Raw genomic sequence first — 15,931 nt, 5'->3', positions numbered from 1 at the left:
ATGGTTTGGCGCGAGCCTCAGGCAACCACAAACTAACGTCCAAGCTTTCAAAGCTGTGCAGAGAAGTGGTAAAGGAAGACCTCAAAGAGAGAAGAGCAGCAGTGTTGGCCGATGTAGCAGAAGCCGGGAAAAGTATTCGCAATGCTCGCCTGTCCTTCACCAACTACAAGACCAAGATGACTGCCCTCTGACGTCCTGATGGATATATCACATCTTCCAGAAGGGCAATGGAGAGGATTATTCATGACTTCTACTCAGATCTCTTTGACATCTACCTGCCCACATACCAAATTCTGCAGGATGGATATGTCATTCCCAACATCCTCCCTCCCGAAATCCGACAAGCCATTTCGTCAGTAAAGATGCATACAGCACCCCATCCAGACAAGGTCAGACCCGAACACCTGAAGAATCTGCTGCCAGTACTCATCAATACACTGGCTCAGCTCTTCACACGCTACCTGTCTGAATGCAAGGTTCTGTCCCGGTGGAAAACCAGCAAGACCATCCTGTTGTACAAGAAGGGACACATCCACGACATCGGTAACTATCATTCAATCTGCCTGCTGTCTGTCGTCTACAAGTTGTTCACTCATGTCATCCTGAATAGAATAGGCAGAACACTAGACAAAGGACAACCATGCGAGCAAGCTGGGTTCCGAAAAGGATTCAGCACCATCAACCATATCAACAAAGTGACCAAAGTCATTGAAGTTTCGAGAGAGTTCAAGATGCCGCTCTGTCTAACGTTCATCGATTTAAAGAAGGCCTTTGATTCTGTTGATACTGAAGCGGTCATTGAAGCCCTAGCCAAATAGGGTGTTCAAACTCAGTACATCAAGATCTTCTGCAAGCTGTATTACGGATTCACCACCAGGATCTCACCATTCTACAAGGAAGAATTTACATTGATGTAAAGAGAGGGGTTCAGCAGGGTGATACCATTTCACCGAAACTCTTCAGTGCCACCCTCGAGAAAGTCATTCGACGACTGGAATGGGAAGGAATGGGAGTGAGGGTAGATGGTCGGCAACTACACCACCTCCGCTTCACTGATGACATCATTCTCATAACGCCAAACATTAGCCAAGCAGCACAAATGCTGGTCAATTTCGACCACGAGTGTGGAAACATCGGACTACAGCTGAACCTCAACAAGACGATGCTCATGAAAAATGAAATAGTCCCTGATGCTCCATTTGCTCTCGATGAAACAAACATCTCTGAATGCAGCAGCTATGTGTACCTGCATCAAGAACTCAACATAAGAAACGATTTGGCTACAGAACTGTGCAGGAGGAAGAGAGCAGCGCGGAACACCTTCAAGAGCATCGAAGAAGTGGTTAAGAGGACGAAGAACCTCCGATTCTGGGCACATCTTTTTGATTCCACTGTTCTTCCTGCACTAACGTATGCCTCAGAGACCTGGGCCCTACGCAAACAGGATGAAAACGCTATTTGAGTATCCCAAAGAGGAATCGAAAGAGCTATGGTAGGAGTATCACGTCTCACTCAAGTGAGAGAAGGAATCTGGAGTTCTGACCTCCATCGACGGTCAAGAATCAGGGACACTGTTTCATTTGCCAAGACATCAAAGATCAGATAGGCCGGACATGTAATGCGATTCAGAGACTACCGCTGGACTAGAGCTGTTACTGATTGGATTCCACAGGATGTCAAAAGACCGAGTGGCCGCCCACCAACGAGATGGTCAGACTTCTTCATCAAAATCCTGAAGGAACGGTTTGAGACTCTTCCTGTTCCTGGAGATATCATTGGGCTATACTAGCATGCGACAGGGACAAATGGAGATGTTACTGGCGCCTGCTCAAGCAAATCAAAGATCAACGGGAAAACAAGTGATATAAGTGACAAGTGATCCTTTAACTGTCTTAATGTAGGTCCACATATAACATTTAAAGCAAACTTATTTAAGTGGCTTATTAATTTTTTGTTTTGGAGAGACAGTGGTGTTCAGGGTTCATTCCCAGCAGTTTTGAGGAATCAAATGGTGGTTGTATTGAATCAGGGTCTCACATCTGCAAAAACTGTGCCCCAGCCCTCTTGAGCTATCTCCATAACCCTAAAATTACATTTTAAAATTTAACTTTTATTTAGACTGTGATTCACAAAGTCATTTATAATAGAGTTTAAGGCTCCATGTTCCCACCTCCTCACTGACCCATAACCCCATCCCTCCTTGTTTGTATTGGGGCCACAACTGAAGTTCCTCAGGGATTATTCCTGCTTCTGTGCTCAGGGATCCCTCCTGGAGGCACCATATGGGGTGCTAGGGATCTAACCTAGGTCAGCCACCTGCAAGGCAAATACCCTACTCGCTCTACTATCGCTCTGGCCTACATCTCTCCACTTATGACCCCAGGTTTCCTCCTACCCCCTCAACTGAATTATTCACAGAGGCATTGTTTTTGTTTTATTTTTATTTTGTTTTTGTTTGGGGGATATGTGTGTGTGTATATATATATATATATATATATATATATATATATCTGGCTAAACTCAGATATATTCCTGGTTCTGTGCTCAGGGGTCATTACTGGCTGTGCTTGGAAAACTACATGGGGTCCTGGCAAGCCTTATCTGCTGTACTATTTTTCTGGGTCCTAACAGATACATTTTTAAAAATTGAATCACTGTGCATTACAGAGTTACAAAGGTAAGTGCAGGAGTGATAGTACAGTACTTGTTAAGGTGTTGGCCTTGCACACGGCCAACCCAGGTCAATCCCTGACATCCCCTACTCAAGCACCATCAGGAGTCACTCCTGAGTGCAGAGCCAGGAGTAACTTCTGAGCAAAGCTGGGTGTGACCTCCCCCCGAAAATACTTATAAAATAAATAAGAAAAAAATATTTATGATTGAGTTTCAGGCCTACAATGCCTGAACACCCATTCCTTCACCAGTGTCCTCTTCCCTTCACCAATGAGGTCCCCAGTTTCCCTCGACCCCCTAGCCTGTCTCTGTGGCAGGCACATTTCCCTCCCCCCCTTTACCCACTGACGTTTGTAATACTGTTACTAAAAGGTTATCATGCAGATACATTAAAAAATAAATAAATTAGGAGCCTACCCAGTGGTGCCAGGGGCCTCTAGACCCCCTAGCTGGTGGTTGGTGGTGCCAGGGAAGCCACGTGGAACACAGGGATCAAGTCCAGGGCCCTGCGAATGCCAGACATGTGCCCCAGTCCCCAGCAGGGTAAGCTTTAACTTTTTAAAAAAGAATTAACTTTTGGATAAAACTGAGCAAGAAATACTGGTTAAATATTTCCCTGAGAGAAAACAGCAAGGGTTTATAAAGAATGGGCAATGATCCCTGTCAGAGTTCCCAGAATCCGACAGGTTTCTGCCGGTGCACTCACCTGACAGGCTGGCTAGGCGAGCTCTCACACAGAGCTGTGTCATACCCACATGGGCCGGGGCTAAGCTACAGTTCAGCCTCACTGGGCTGCCAAGCTGGGAGCACAAAGGAGAAGTTTTTTGTTGTTGTCATTTTGTTTTTTTTGCTCCTAGGTCACACTTGGAGATACTCAGGGGTTACTCTGGGCTCTGTGCTCAGGGATCACTCCTGGTGGGGTGCTTGGGGATTGAACCAGGGTCTACCAGGTGCAAGGCAAGCCCCCTCTCTGTTGTATTATTCCTCTGGCCTTGCTGCCTAAGTTTCCTTAGATTTCCTTAGAGGGCTTGGATTCTGCAGGAAGCAGCCTCTGCTGTGGATGCAAGTTTCCCTCGGCCCCTCAGAGAGGTCCTGTGAAGGTCAGAGCCTGCTTGTTGCCACCTGGTGGCCATTCCAAGCCTGGGCCAGCAGGAGCCTCCTTTCCTGTCTGCCATGAGTCTGGGGCAGGGCTCCTGGGAAAGTCCCCAAGGTCCAGGGAGCAGGAGGGGCTTCTGCCCCTTCTTCTCGTGAGTCCTGTTGAAGGACCCCTGACATACTGTTAGCTTTTATCTCCCAAGAGCTCAAATCCAGACTTGTCATGTGAAAAACAAAACTCCAAATCCCTGGGGCTTGGATGTGGGGGAACACAGACCTTGCCTGCCGGTGTGGAGCTCTGGTATCTGGCCCAGCACCGCAACAATAAGCACCAAGTTCCTACAGGCCGCAGGATCAACAGAGAGCCAAGGAGAGGGCTGAGTCTCTGCCATCCCGGCCTCGTCTGTCCCAGTCAGTGACTGTCCCCTTGTAGATGAATGTATGAATCTGTAGATCCCCGAATGTCCCCTGCAGTCTCATCATGTACCCCCAGAGCCAGGGAAAATGTAAGCACAACTTTGCTCACTCAGTTGCTTAATTTTCTTCGCAGCCAAATATCTGCTCCTCCATGTCCATGGAGCACTTTTTGTTTTGTTTTTAGGTCACCCCCAACGATGTTCAGAGGTTACTCCTGGCTATCCACTCAGGAGTCACTCCTGGCGGTGCTTGGGGGACCATATGGAATGGTCAAACCCGGGTTGGTCACGTGTAAGGCAGATGTCCTACTGGCTGTACTATATCCGATTATAGCACCAGCCCCTCTGGAGCACTTCTATCACACATCACAGGATCCGCACAATCACAGATGAAAACATCTCTATAATGGCTGTGAAGCCCCGGAGAGAAAGGAAAGTACATGCATACAAACACAGTAGATTACTACTCAACTTAAACAATGACTAGGCTCTCTACCCTTCACTCAATTAAGAAAAGCTTACCACGAATTTACTTTGTGCAAAGAGCAAACTCACACACGTGACCATCTAACTGCTTACTTATGGCAAGGACATTGAAGATGTCGAGAAGAGAATGCACTGGCCCCACCCCCACCCAGAGGGCTAGCCACAGACAAGGCCTAACAGGAAGAATCTCTTCAACCATCCTGAGTCTCCACTACAGAAAGGGGATCCCACTTGCTCTCTGAAATTTTCTTCTTTCCTTTTCTTCTTTTGACCATACCTGGTGATGCTCAGAGATCACTCTACTCCTGGTGAAGGCTCAGGGTACCATATAGGGTGCCAGGGTTGACTGTGTACAAGGCAAATATGTTACTCACTCTACTATGTTCTTAATTCAGAAATATAGTAGAGAGGGCTGGAGCAGTAGTACAGTGGGTAGGGCATTTGCCTTGCATGCGGCCGACCAGGGTTTGATTCCCAGCATCCCATATGGTTCCCTGAGCACTGCCAGGAGTAATTCCTGAGTGCATGAGCCAGGAGTAACCCCTGTGCATTGCCGGGTGTGACCCAAAAAAGCAAAAAAAAAGAAAGAAAAAAAGAAATATAGTAGAGAATATAATACTATATTCCTTTAGCATTTTTGAATTTTAGGCCACAACAAACTGTACTGGGGGGAGGGGAAGTAGCAGAGGACCTTAGGGTGCCAGGAATCAAACATGCAAGACAAATGCTTGACCACTAAGCCACACCCCTGTCTCCTTCATGTCTTTTTTTTTCTTTCTTTTTAGTTTTTGGGGCCACATCTGGTGGTGATCAGGACTTAGTCCTGGCTCTGTGTGCTCGGGACCACTCCTGGAGGGACTCAGGGGGCTATACGTGGTGCCGGGGATCAAACCCAGGTAGGTTGTGTTTAAGGCAATTGCTCTACCTGCTGTACTATTTCTCTGGCCACTCCTACATGATTTTGCTTGTAACCTAATCTTTATATAACAGTGGTTAAAGTGTGATAAAATGTTTATCTGGGCCAAAGATACAGTACAGGGGTCAAGGTACTTGCCTTACATCTGGTCAGCCTGGGTTCAATCCCCGGCATGGTATATAGTCCCTCTAGTCCTGTCAAGAGTGATCCCTGAGCACTGCCAGGTATGGCCAACACCCCTGACAACAAAAAATGATGCTTAATTTTCCTTTTTTTTTTTTTTTTTTTGGTTTTTGGGTCACACCCGACGATGCACAGGGGTTACTCCTGGCTCATGCACTCAGGAATTACTCCTGGCGGTTCTCGGGGGACCATATGGGATGCTGGGATTCGAACCCGGGTCGGCCAAGTGCAAGGCAAACGCCCTACCCACTGTGCTATTGCTCCAGCCCCGATGCTTAATTTTTCTAACCTGCATTTTTAGAACCTTTTCTTTTTTGTCTATTTGTTTTGTTTTGGGGTCATACCCGGACCTGCTGGTCAGGGTCTGCTGCTGACTACACCTAGGAATCACTCGTGGCAGGGCTCAGGGGACCAATATGGGGTACCAGGGATTGAACTGGGGTCAGCCATGTGCAAAACAAGCACCCTACCCTCTGTACTATCACTCTGGCTCCAGGACCTTCTGTTTTTCCACAGTAAAAGAGCAGGATAAGGAAACACAGGCGAGAAAGGAACAAAAATATTTCCCTTCATGGAAGAAAAATATATCCACCTCTAATCAAAAGTTGCCCAATATTATAAACCTCTGCCACATGTGTTCTGTGATGGCAGACAGAGTGTGGACAGAGGGTGACTAGGGAGGGCCAACTCCAGTTAGGCTAGGCGCGAGCCATTGAAACAGTCAAGGCAAGAACTTGATAATTTGGAACCAAATAAAGCATAGAACTCACACACCCAGACATTACAAACCCTCAGTGAGATCACGATCCATGATCATGCGGTGTGTGACCAATAGGCCAGGCCTGTTTGCTCTAGCTCCCTTCCTGCTTCCCCTCCTTGGCCACAGCTCCCTCACAGCGGGTGGGGGAGTGGCTTAGTTCAGCGGGTTTGATTTCTGCTGAGTGGCTTAGGCCTCCACTTCTCCCTGGGCCCAGGGCAACTCCTGGGCTGAATCACAGTTTTTCTGCTCTAATCATCTGGTCACTCCCACAAAAAGATGTTTAATTTTTCTAAAATGTATTTCTAGAGCCTCTTCCTTATTGTATCCTTGTTTTGTTTGGGGTCTACACCTGGTGGTGCTCAAGGCTTATGTCTGACTCTGCATCACTCCTGAGGGTGCTCAGGGGACCATATGGGGTGCTAGGAATCAAACCCAGGTCGGCCACATGCAAAGCAAGTACCCTACCTGCTATACTATCACTCCCCCAATTAAACTTTTTTAAATCAAATTTATTAAAAAGGTATTTTGGGGGAGGGCACATGGGAAGAGCTCAGGATTTTTTTTTCTGTCTCTGTGCTCAGGAAACCATTATTTTTTAAATTCATTATATTGGTCTGGGGGCCTCATCCAACAATGCTAAGGCTTACTTCTGGCTCTGTGCCCCGTGGTGGGGCTTGAACAAACCTATGTGGAGGTGTAGATCAAATTCCCCGGATGACCACAGGAAAGGAAGATGACTTAATTGCTGTACTCTCTCTGGCTCTAGAAAATGGTATGTGTAAAAGTAAAAAATAAATAAATAAATAAATAAAATAAAAAAGGGGCTGGAGTGATAGCACAGTGGGTAGGGCATTTGCCTTCCACATGACCGACCCGGGTTCGATTCCCAGCAACCCATATGGTCCCCTGAGCACCACCAGGGGTAATTCCTGAGTGCAGAGCCAGGAGTAACCCCTGTGTATCGCTGGGTATGACCCAAAAAACAAAATGCAAATGAACAAAAAAGAAAATGGTGTGTGTAAAAAAAAAAAAGGGTGTGTGTGTGCACTCGGGCATGCGTGCATGCGTGTGTGTGTGTGCGTGTGTGTGTGTGTGTGTGTGTGTGTGTGTGTTTAGTGGGGCACGGGAAGTCATACTCAACTATGCTCAGAGCTTACTCCTGGCTCTACACTCAGGGATCAGTCCTGGCAGGGTTTAGGGGACTGAGGTTCACTGCATGCAAGATAAGGCCTTAACCTCTGTACCCAATTTAAAATGTGACCCATGGCCCCAATTAAAAACTTTTTCTTGGGTTCGGACAATAGTACAGTGGATAGGGTGCTTGCCTTGCATGAGGTTGACTGGGCATTGATCCTTGACACCCCATAAGGTCCCTGGAATCCTAGCAAGAGTCATCCCTGAGTGCAGAGCCAGGAATAAATCCTGAGCACTGCCAGGTGTGGCCCAAAAAACAAGTCTGAAAACAGGAGCTGGTGAGGTAGTACAGAGGGTAGGGCGCTTTCCTTTCATGTAGCCTATTCAGGTTTGATCCCCAGAATCCCATATAGCCTCCTTAGCCATGCCAGGAGTGATTCCTGAGCACAGAGCCAGCAATAAACCCTGAACACTGCCAGGTTTGGCCTAAAAAAACAATATTATATAACACCACACACACACACATACACACACACACATAGGAGTTGGGGTATAGTAGAGCAGGTAGGGCATTTGTCTTGCATGCATCTGATTCAGTTTGTCCCTTAAAACCTGCCAGTAGCGATCCTGAACACTGCTCGATGTGCCCAAAATATAAAATATATATAAAATAAAGTATTGATTTTTTTTAAAGGAGGGGATGGAGTGGGAAAAATTAAGATTGGAGTGTCCACTTGCACAGGGGAGCCCTTGATTTGACCCCTGACACTGCAGTTTTCTGAGCAACCCTGGGAGTACCTCTAAGCACTGCTGGGTGTGGCCATCCTGCCCTCCCCCCCAAATTGTGAGAGGCTAGGGAAATTGTTCAAAGGGCTGGAGCGCAACTCTGGCATATGGAAGCCCTGAATTCAATCCCTTGCACTTTATTGTCCCTGAGCACTGTCAAGGGGGACAGCTTAGGATGCTGGTCTTGAGTGGTCTTGAGTTGGGTCCCACTAGTTATCCATGCACAGAGAGGAATCTGGAACTTGTCTATGATCTTGTGCACCATGAGCTATTTCTGGAAGCAACATAGCTAGGTATTTAAGCCAACACAAAAAGGAATCAAGTGCCAGTGGACACCACTAAAAGAGATGTGCCAAGGAGAAGGGAGGGGGGTGGAGAGAGAGAGAGAGAGAGAGAGGGAGGAAGGAGAGAGAGAGAGAGATGGGGCTGGAGCGATAGCATAGCGGGTAGGGCATTTGCCTTGCACGTGGCTGACCTGGGTTCGATTCCCAGCATCCCATATGGTCCCCTGAACACCACCAGGAGTAATTCCTAAATTCAGAGCCAGGAGGAACCTCTGAGCATCGCCAGATATGACCCAAGAAGCAAAAAAAAAAAAAAAAAAACTACCTTCTTCCTGTGATTGGGGTAGGCTTGGGTGATTGTGGAGAAAATTTGAAATATTGGCGGCAGGAAGATGTCATGGTGATGGGACTGGTGTTGAAATATTGTCATAAAGGATTGTGAAAAACTTTATAAAAATGAGAGAGAGAGAGAGAGAGAGAGAGGCCATTGGCCAGGAAGGTAACTTCCAGTGAGCAGCGTGTGGACCACAGTGCTATCCTCAACAAGTGGTGCGACAGGGAGTATGGAAAGACCCTACACTGGTGGGCTGAACTTAGCAAGCACCACAACTAACATGCAAGTAGTATGGCCAACTATGAGTGAGCTATTATCACAGCAACAACAAATGGGAAGAGAAGGGGGGAAGAAGTGCCATGTGCCAGTGTATTCTACCTCTGGGGTTACACGCCAGGCACCTAAAAAAAATTAATTTAGTCACCATAAAATTAGAGTCATTCATGATTTGGTTTCAGGCATACAATGTTTCAACACTGAACCCTTCAACTGTCAACTTCCTTCCACCAATCGGGGTTCCCCATTGGCTTCTCCCCCATCAGCCTATCTCTGTGAGATGCACTTTTTGAAATAAGTTTTTGCAATGCAGTTTACGGTACTGTTGCTGGGTTTCATGCATAACACTTTATCCCTTTCCGTACCCCCTCCTCCACCTGGTTGAACATCTCTCTCCTGGGTAGTTGTAGCCCCCTCCCTGCCCTCCCCCCACACCCTCCACCCCCACTCCTGACACTTTGTAATCTTAATATAAAAATTTCAGGAACTATACATGATTAGGACTATTTTTTTAATTGAACCACTGTAAGATACACAGTTACAAAGTTGCTCATGATTAGGTTTCAGTCATATACAGTGTTTCAACACCCAGTCCTCTGCTAGTGTACATTTCCCACCACCAATGTTCCCAGTTTCCCTCCCACTACCTCCCCACCCTCCCAGATTAGGGCTATTTTTACAGTGTTTTAATAGAACTGAAACAATCTGGTTTAAAAAGATTTTCTAAAGTTTTCCAGTTTATAATTAGGTTTTGGCCCCCTTTCTAGTGGTGCTGAGGACGTGTCCTACTTCCTTAAGACTCTGGTCCACACTATAAATGGTATAGGAGGAACTACTTAAAAATAAGAAGAGGGAAGCAGAACTTTAAATGTAGGTTCTGCAGTGGGTAATCCAACTTTTCCCCCATAAATAAGAGCACTTAAAGTAGTAGTTCTCATTTGATTACACTTGGGTGTGGGGTAGGCTTTGCTTTCCACTTACTCCTGGCTCTGTGCTGAGGGGTCACTCTTGGCAGTGCTGGGAGACCCTATTTGGTAGAGGGGACAAAATGAGGGTCACTATCAGGCAATCATCTTAACCCCTGTACTATTTTTTTTTTTTTGCTTTTTGGGTCACACCCTGCAATGCACAGGGGTTATTCCTGGCTCTGCACTCAGGAATTACCCCTGCGGTGCTCAGGGGATCATATGGGATGCTGGGACTCAAACCCGGGTCAGCCGAGTGCAAGGCAAATGCCCTACCCGCTGTGCTATCACTCCAGCCCCACCCCTGTACTATCTTCCTGGTCCCTTCATTACAATTTTTGTTTGTTTTGGTTTGGGGTCACAACCAGCAGTGGTCAGGCCTTACTCCTGGCTCTGTGCTCAGGAATCACTCCCAGCAGGCCTCAGAGGACTATGTGTAGTGCCAGGGATTGAATCCAGGCCACCTGCAAGCAAATCAAGCACCTGTACTCTCTCTCCAGTCCATTTTTTAAAACAATTTCAAAGAATTTTTGTAGAAGGGAAACCATAGAATTATCACTTGCTGGTAATTTTTCTGTAGAAGATTAATTACTATGTGGTTATTCAAAGCAATTTTCTTCCAAATTCACTTTGCCCTGCTATCTATCCACGGCCAAGAGGCCTCTGTTACCAGATGGTGTTAAATTGATGTCTGGGGGAGTATAATTAATTTCAATTAGCCAAAACCCAACCTAAAAAAAGAGTCAATCTGTTTAAATGACCTACCACACTTTCATCTGGCCTGCTCTCTTTCCTCCACCCAACAGTGAACATGGGTTCATCTGGTTTTTCCTTTACTCCCATGCAGCCACTCTCACTGGAACTTTCTTCACAGGCTTCTGGGCTGAACCACTACAGTGGCAGAGCACCCTTAGTCCTCGTCTCTGCTTCAAGCCTTCTTACACTATCTGCAGCCAGTTCAGGCAGGCATGTGGGCACACTGGCCTCCTTCCTTTTAATATTTTTCCTTCAGGTTTTTTTTTTTTTGTAATGTATGCCCGGCACTATCAGCCTAATCCTCACTTTTTTTCCCGTTTTTGGCCACTCTTTCAGGGCTATATCCTGACAGGCTCGAGGGACCATATGGGGTACCCGGTATCAAACCCAGATTGGCTGCATGCAAAGCAAATGCCCTCCCTACTGTACTATTGCACTGGGCCCCTCATTTTTTTTATTCTGTCCTTACTGTTCAGGGAATTCTCTATGACTCCTTTTGTAACACGCATCCTTATTTATATACTTTTTTCAGCACCGCTCTCAAGAGCTGGAGAGGTAGCTCAAGGGCTGAACCTTTGCATGAGGAGGCTTGGGCTCCAATTCCGGAAACATGTGGTCCCAGCGCTGAGCCTTGGAGTAGCTCCTGGGGCTGTGTGGCCCACCAAAGAGTCATCAAAAGCTGCTTGTCAATCTCTCCTGACAGCTCAGGTCTACTTCTTGCTTCACACCTTTTTTTTTTTTTTTTTGCTTTTTGGGTCACACCCGGCGATGCACAGGGGTTACTCCTGGTTCTACACTCAGGAATTACTCCTGGCAGTGCTCAGGGGACCATATGGGATGCTGGGATTCGAACCCGGGTTGGCCGAGTGCAAGGCAAACGCCCTACCCGCTGTGCTATCACTCCAGCCCCATTGCTTCACACCTCTAATGGCGCAGAGCACATTTCATTTGGTGCTGGGGTTATGTGTAGATCTCTCCTCTGTTGGATCGTAGAAGGGCAGGGGCTAGTCTCAGCGGGCTGACCTGCTAGACCAGTGAGCGGGGCTCAAGCGTTTTCCCTCGTATTGACTCTGGACTTACCTCTCCAGGAGGAGCCTGGCAGTACCTTTTGTGTGAGGGGTCGTGCGCAGAGGGAAAGTAAGTGTTCAAGACAATATCTCACTGCAGGAACAAGCTGAGCAGCAGGCAACTAATGTGAACACCCCAGCGGAGCCTCCTCCCCCGGTTGCTGTCGCCCCTGTCCGGCTGCTGGTGTCCCTGGCACCAGCGTGGAGGGTTTCTGGGACCGTGTGACAAGCGTCCACACAGGTGGACGCAAGTGACCCTGGGATCCTTCCACATCCCGCCGGGCCTAATGGGCAGGCACCTGGCTCTCCAGTCTGGAAGGCTTAAGGTCTCCCCTGAGGTCTCCAGCACTGGAAAATTCTAGTCCCAAGGCTTCTTGCATGTGGCCCAGCATTTGTTTCCCTCTCCAAGATACCCACAGGCCCGATGGGTGCGTGAGGGATCACTGAGCCTGCGAGTGCACGCCCAGAGGGGGCCGGGTTTGAGGAAGAAAGGGATGCAGGGGGGCGAGCGGGGGCTGCAACCGCAGGAACGGAAGCCCGGCGCCCGCCTCCTCTTCCGGCCCGCCGGCCCCTCCGCGCCCCCGCGGGCCAGGGGCGGTGCGCGGGGCGGGGCGCGCGCTCCGGCTCGGGCCGGCGCGCGCTCGCGCGTGTGCGCGTGTGCGTGTGTGCGTGCGTGGGCGCGGCCCGCAGCACGCTGTGCGTGAGGCGGATGTCCGGGCCGGCTGGGCCGGGGCCGCGGACGAGATGGCGGAAGGCGGAGGCTGCCGTGAGCGACCGGATGCGGAGACCCAGAAAACCGAGCTGGGGGCCCTGATGAGGACCACGCTCCAGCGAGGGGCGCAGTGGTGAGCGTCGGGCCGGGCTTTCGGCGGCCGCTGCTGACCCGGGGCTGGGGGCTCCGGGGCCCAGGCTGGGCCGCTCCTGACTGGCTTGGACACTGGCCGTGCGGAGGAGGCGATGTTGGTGACCCGCGGAGAGGGGCTTGCCCCTTGAGCGAGAAGCCTGGGAGGCGCTTCTCGGGACGTGCAGGTGTAGCCGAGGGTGGACCTTGCTCGTTCGCAGTCCCCGGGGGCAGGGCCGGCGGAGGACCAGTGCTGCGGGATGGATGGGGAGGAGGTTGCGCTCCCCGGGGACCTTCCCGGTGGGAAGAGCGCTTTACCTGCGAGCGCTCGCCGTGTGACCTTGGGCAAAGAAGCGCCCGCGACTCCCAGACCCGGTTAGTGACTGGTGGCATCGGCGCCTCCCCCGCCCCCTCTCGGTGGCTGGAGGCGAGATCCGAAGTAGATTCTTTGTAACTTGTAAGCTGCGGAACAGATGTCAAGGTCAGAAGCGAGAGAGAGCCTCCGGGTATTTGGCGGTAAATGTTGTAAATTATTGTGTCGGTAACATTGTTTCAGAGTCGAAGGGTAAGGAAGCCTGTAACCTAGCTGAAATGAAGATGGGTCTAGTATTCAGAGGACCGAGTCTGAGACGAGAGATTGTTTGTTGTTGTTTTTTTGCGATGCCAGGATATCGGGCCTCAGGGCCTCACACATGCGAGGCGAGTGCTTTACCATCGGGGCTACATCCCCGCCCCCTCAAAGACGAGAGGTTTCTTAGTGTGTGTGTGTGTGGGGGGGGGGTTGGGGGCTGGGTAAGAAGGGACAGTATTTATACTAGTGAAAAGATTCATGGGTAGAGTAGTGAGAGAGTTGAAAATTAGGGCTTGGCTTTGCTTTGAGTACGATTGAGTGACCCCTGCTTTTAGGAAGCCACGGTGGAGCCTGCAACAGCCTCGGCAGCAGCAGGCATAGATTATGGAGGCAGCTGGGATCCAATTTAGGTTCATGGAGCAGGGAAGGGAAACAGGGGGGTCAGGTGGAGATCAGGTACAGCTTTTCAGTGTTCCCAAGCTGTGAAAATGAGGGCAGTCAGATACCTGTGGAAGTTACCCTGTGAAGGTGTGATGGAAGAAAAATACTCTACAAGGGTATTTGAGAGCTGGATGGGTTGAGCCCCTGAGCACATGCTGAAGGCCCAGTTATGTTCTGAAGCCTCCTGGACCCCTGAGTACCTCTAGGAGTGGCCCCTGAGCTGCTCTTGGGGTTGCCCTAGAGATCAGAAAAAGTAGACTCAGCAAAAGCAGAGGAAAGTAGAGGGGAAAAAAAGCACTTTAGAGATTGAGATGTGTTTATTGATCGGGCAGTAGTTAACCAGGGCACGGGCTGCCCTATAAGGATCTTGCTTGCCATCAGTAGTAGCAGCTTTGGGTGCAGTTGGGGGAGGGGAGCACACTTAAGAGTTGTTTGACTTAAAAAGATTTTTCAGAGAGGTACTGATTAATTTCCTGAGTCGTAGGCCCAAAGGTTTGGGAACCTTGATACCAAGTATATTGGTTGGTGTGTTTTGGACCCCATCTAGCAGTGATTGGGGTTGCTTTGGGAACATTGCTGGAGGTCGCTCCAGGCAGTGCTTGGGGGACCATGCGGTACCCAGGATTGAACTTGGGTCTCCCACGTGCAAAGCTGAGGTATGCTAGTTATAATTTGTTTTGTATCCCCATAGAAGTTGTATCCTCACTCGAGTTCCTGAATAAGGATCTCTATAAAGATCATTATGAAATTATTCAGCTAGTCACTTGCAGTAACATTTTAGCCATAGAAATATTTAAGTATGCATTTAAATAAAATAATTTCCATTTATTGTCCTTTTTTTTTTTTTGAACAATCAGTGCACTTGGCAGATCGCTATCCTGGGCCAGGCTCTGTGCCCTGTTAAGCCTGGCTGGCCCTATTGCTCTTGAGGGTTTATTATTTGGTAATTGTTTGGTCCCCAATTGGAGAGGTCATTTAAACATTAAGGGGGCAGCTGCAGACACTCTCCTGGTATAGTTACTTTTTTTTTTGTCTGTCTCTAGGTATCTTATTGACAGTCGGTGGTTTAAGCAGTGGAAGAAATATGTGGGCTTCGACAGCTGGGATATGTACAATGTGGGTGAACACAACCTGTTTCCTGGCCCAATAGATAACTCTGGACTCTTTTCAGGTGCAGTATTCTGTCGGTTTTCTCTTCTCTTTTGGTGGGGGAGTGTGTGTGTGTGTTTGGGTCACACCCAACAGTACTAAGGACTTACTTCTGGCTCTGTTTCGGGGTCATTCCTAGCAATGCTAAGGGGACCAAGCATATGCGGGGCAAGTGTCTTTTTTGGGGTGTGGGGGTCATAGCCAGCAATGCTCAGGGATGGCTCCTGGCTCATAGGACACTGGGAATCCGGTCAGCCTGGCCAAAGGCAAGGCCCTACCTGCCCTACTGCCGCTCCAGCTCCAGGGCAAGTGTCTTAACCCCTTCACTATCCACTATCTCTCCAGCTCTTCTGTTCCTTTTCTTTCCTTCTATTTTTTAATTTTTTGAGTACCCATTGATACTCAGGGCTAACTCCTGGCTCTACACTGAGGAATCACTCCTGGGGGAGGGGTGGGAGGTGGAACTCAAGTTAGCCGCCCTACCTGTATCTCTCTAGCTTGTCCTGTTGCTTCTTCTCTCTCTCTCTCTCTCTCTCTCTCTCTCTCTCTCCCTCCCTCCTTCCCTTCCCTTCCTCCCTCCCCCTCCCTCATCCCTCCCTCTCATCTTTGCTTTTCTTTCCTTTTTTTTAGGGGTTACTGACAATCATGGGGGGACCAGATGATGTGCTGGGGATTGAACCCAGCTCACCTGTGTGCAAGGCAAATGACCTACCTACTGTAATATTGCTTCAGCCCTGCCTGTTCCTTTTCTTTCTTTTTTTTGCGGGGAGGCATGGCAGGGGTTCACACCCCGTGATG

The 15,931-nt window shown here is 48.8% G+C and overlaps 1 protein-coding gene across 1 annotated transcript in view; it reads left to right on the top strand.

Annotated features, from left to right (window-relative positions):
* Window positions 1–12,789: 12,789 nt before the first annotated feature.
* USP4 (ubiquitin specific peptidase 4) overlaps window positions 12,790–15,931 on the top strand; it is a 38,910-nt gene continuing 35,768 nt past the window's right edge. Inside the window, 2 exon segments of the mRNA XM_004615253.2 lie at window positions 12,790–12,976; window positions 15,028–15,155. Coding sequence (XP_004615310.2) covers window positions 12,876–12,976; window positions 15,028–15,155 — 229 coding nt within the window. The 5' untranslated portion in view covers window positions 12,790–12,875.

This window comes from Sorex araneus, chromosome 4 (genome assembly GCF_027595985.1).
Source record: "Sorex araneus isolate mSorAra2 chromosome 4, mSorAra2.pri, whole genome shotgun sequence".
In the NCBI taxonomy this organism is placed as follows: domain Eukaryota; kingdom Metazoa; phylum Chordata; class Mammalia; order Eulipotyphla; family Soricidae; genus Sorex; species Sorex araneus.
This window is presented reverse-complemented; position numbering and strand designations above follow the sequence as displayed.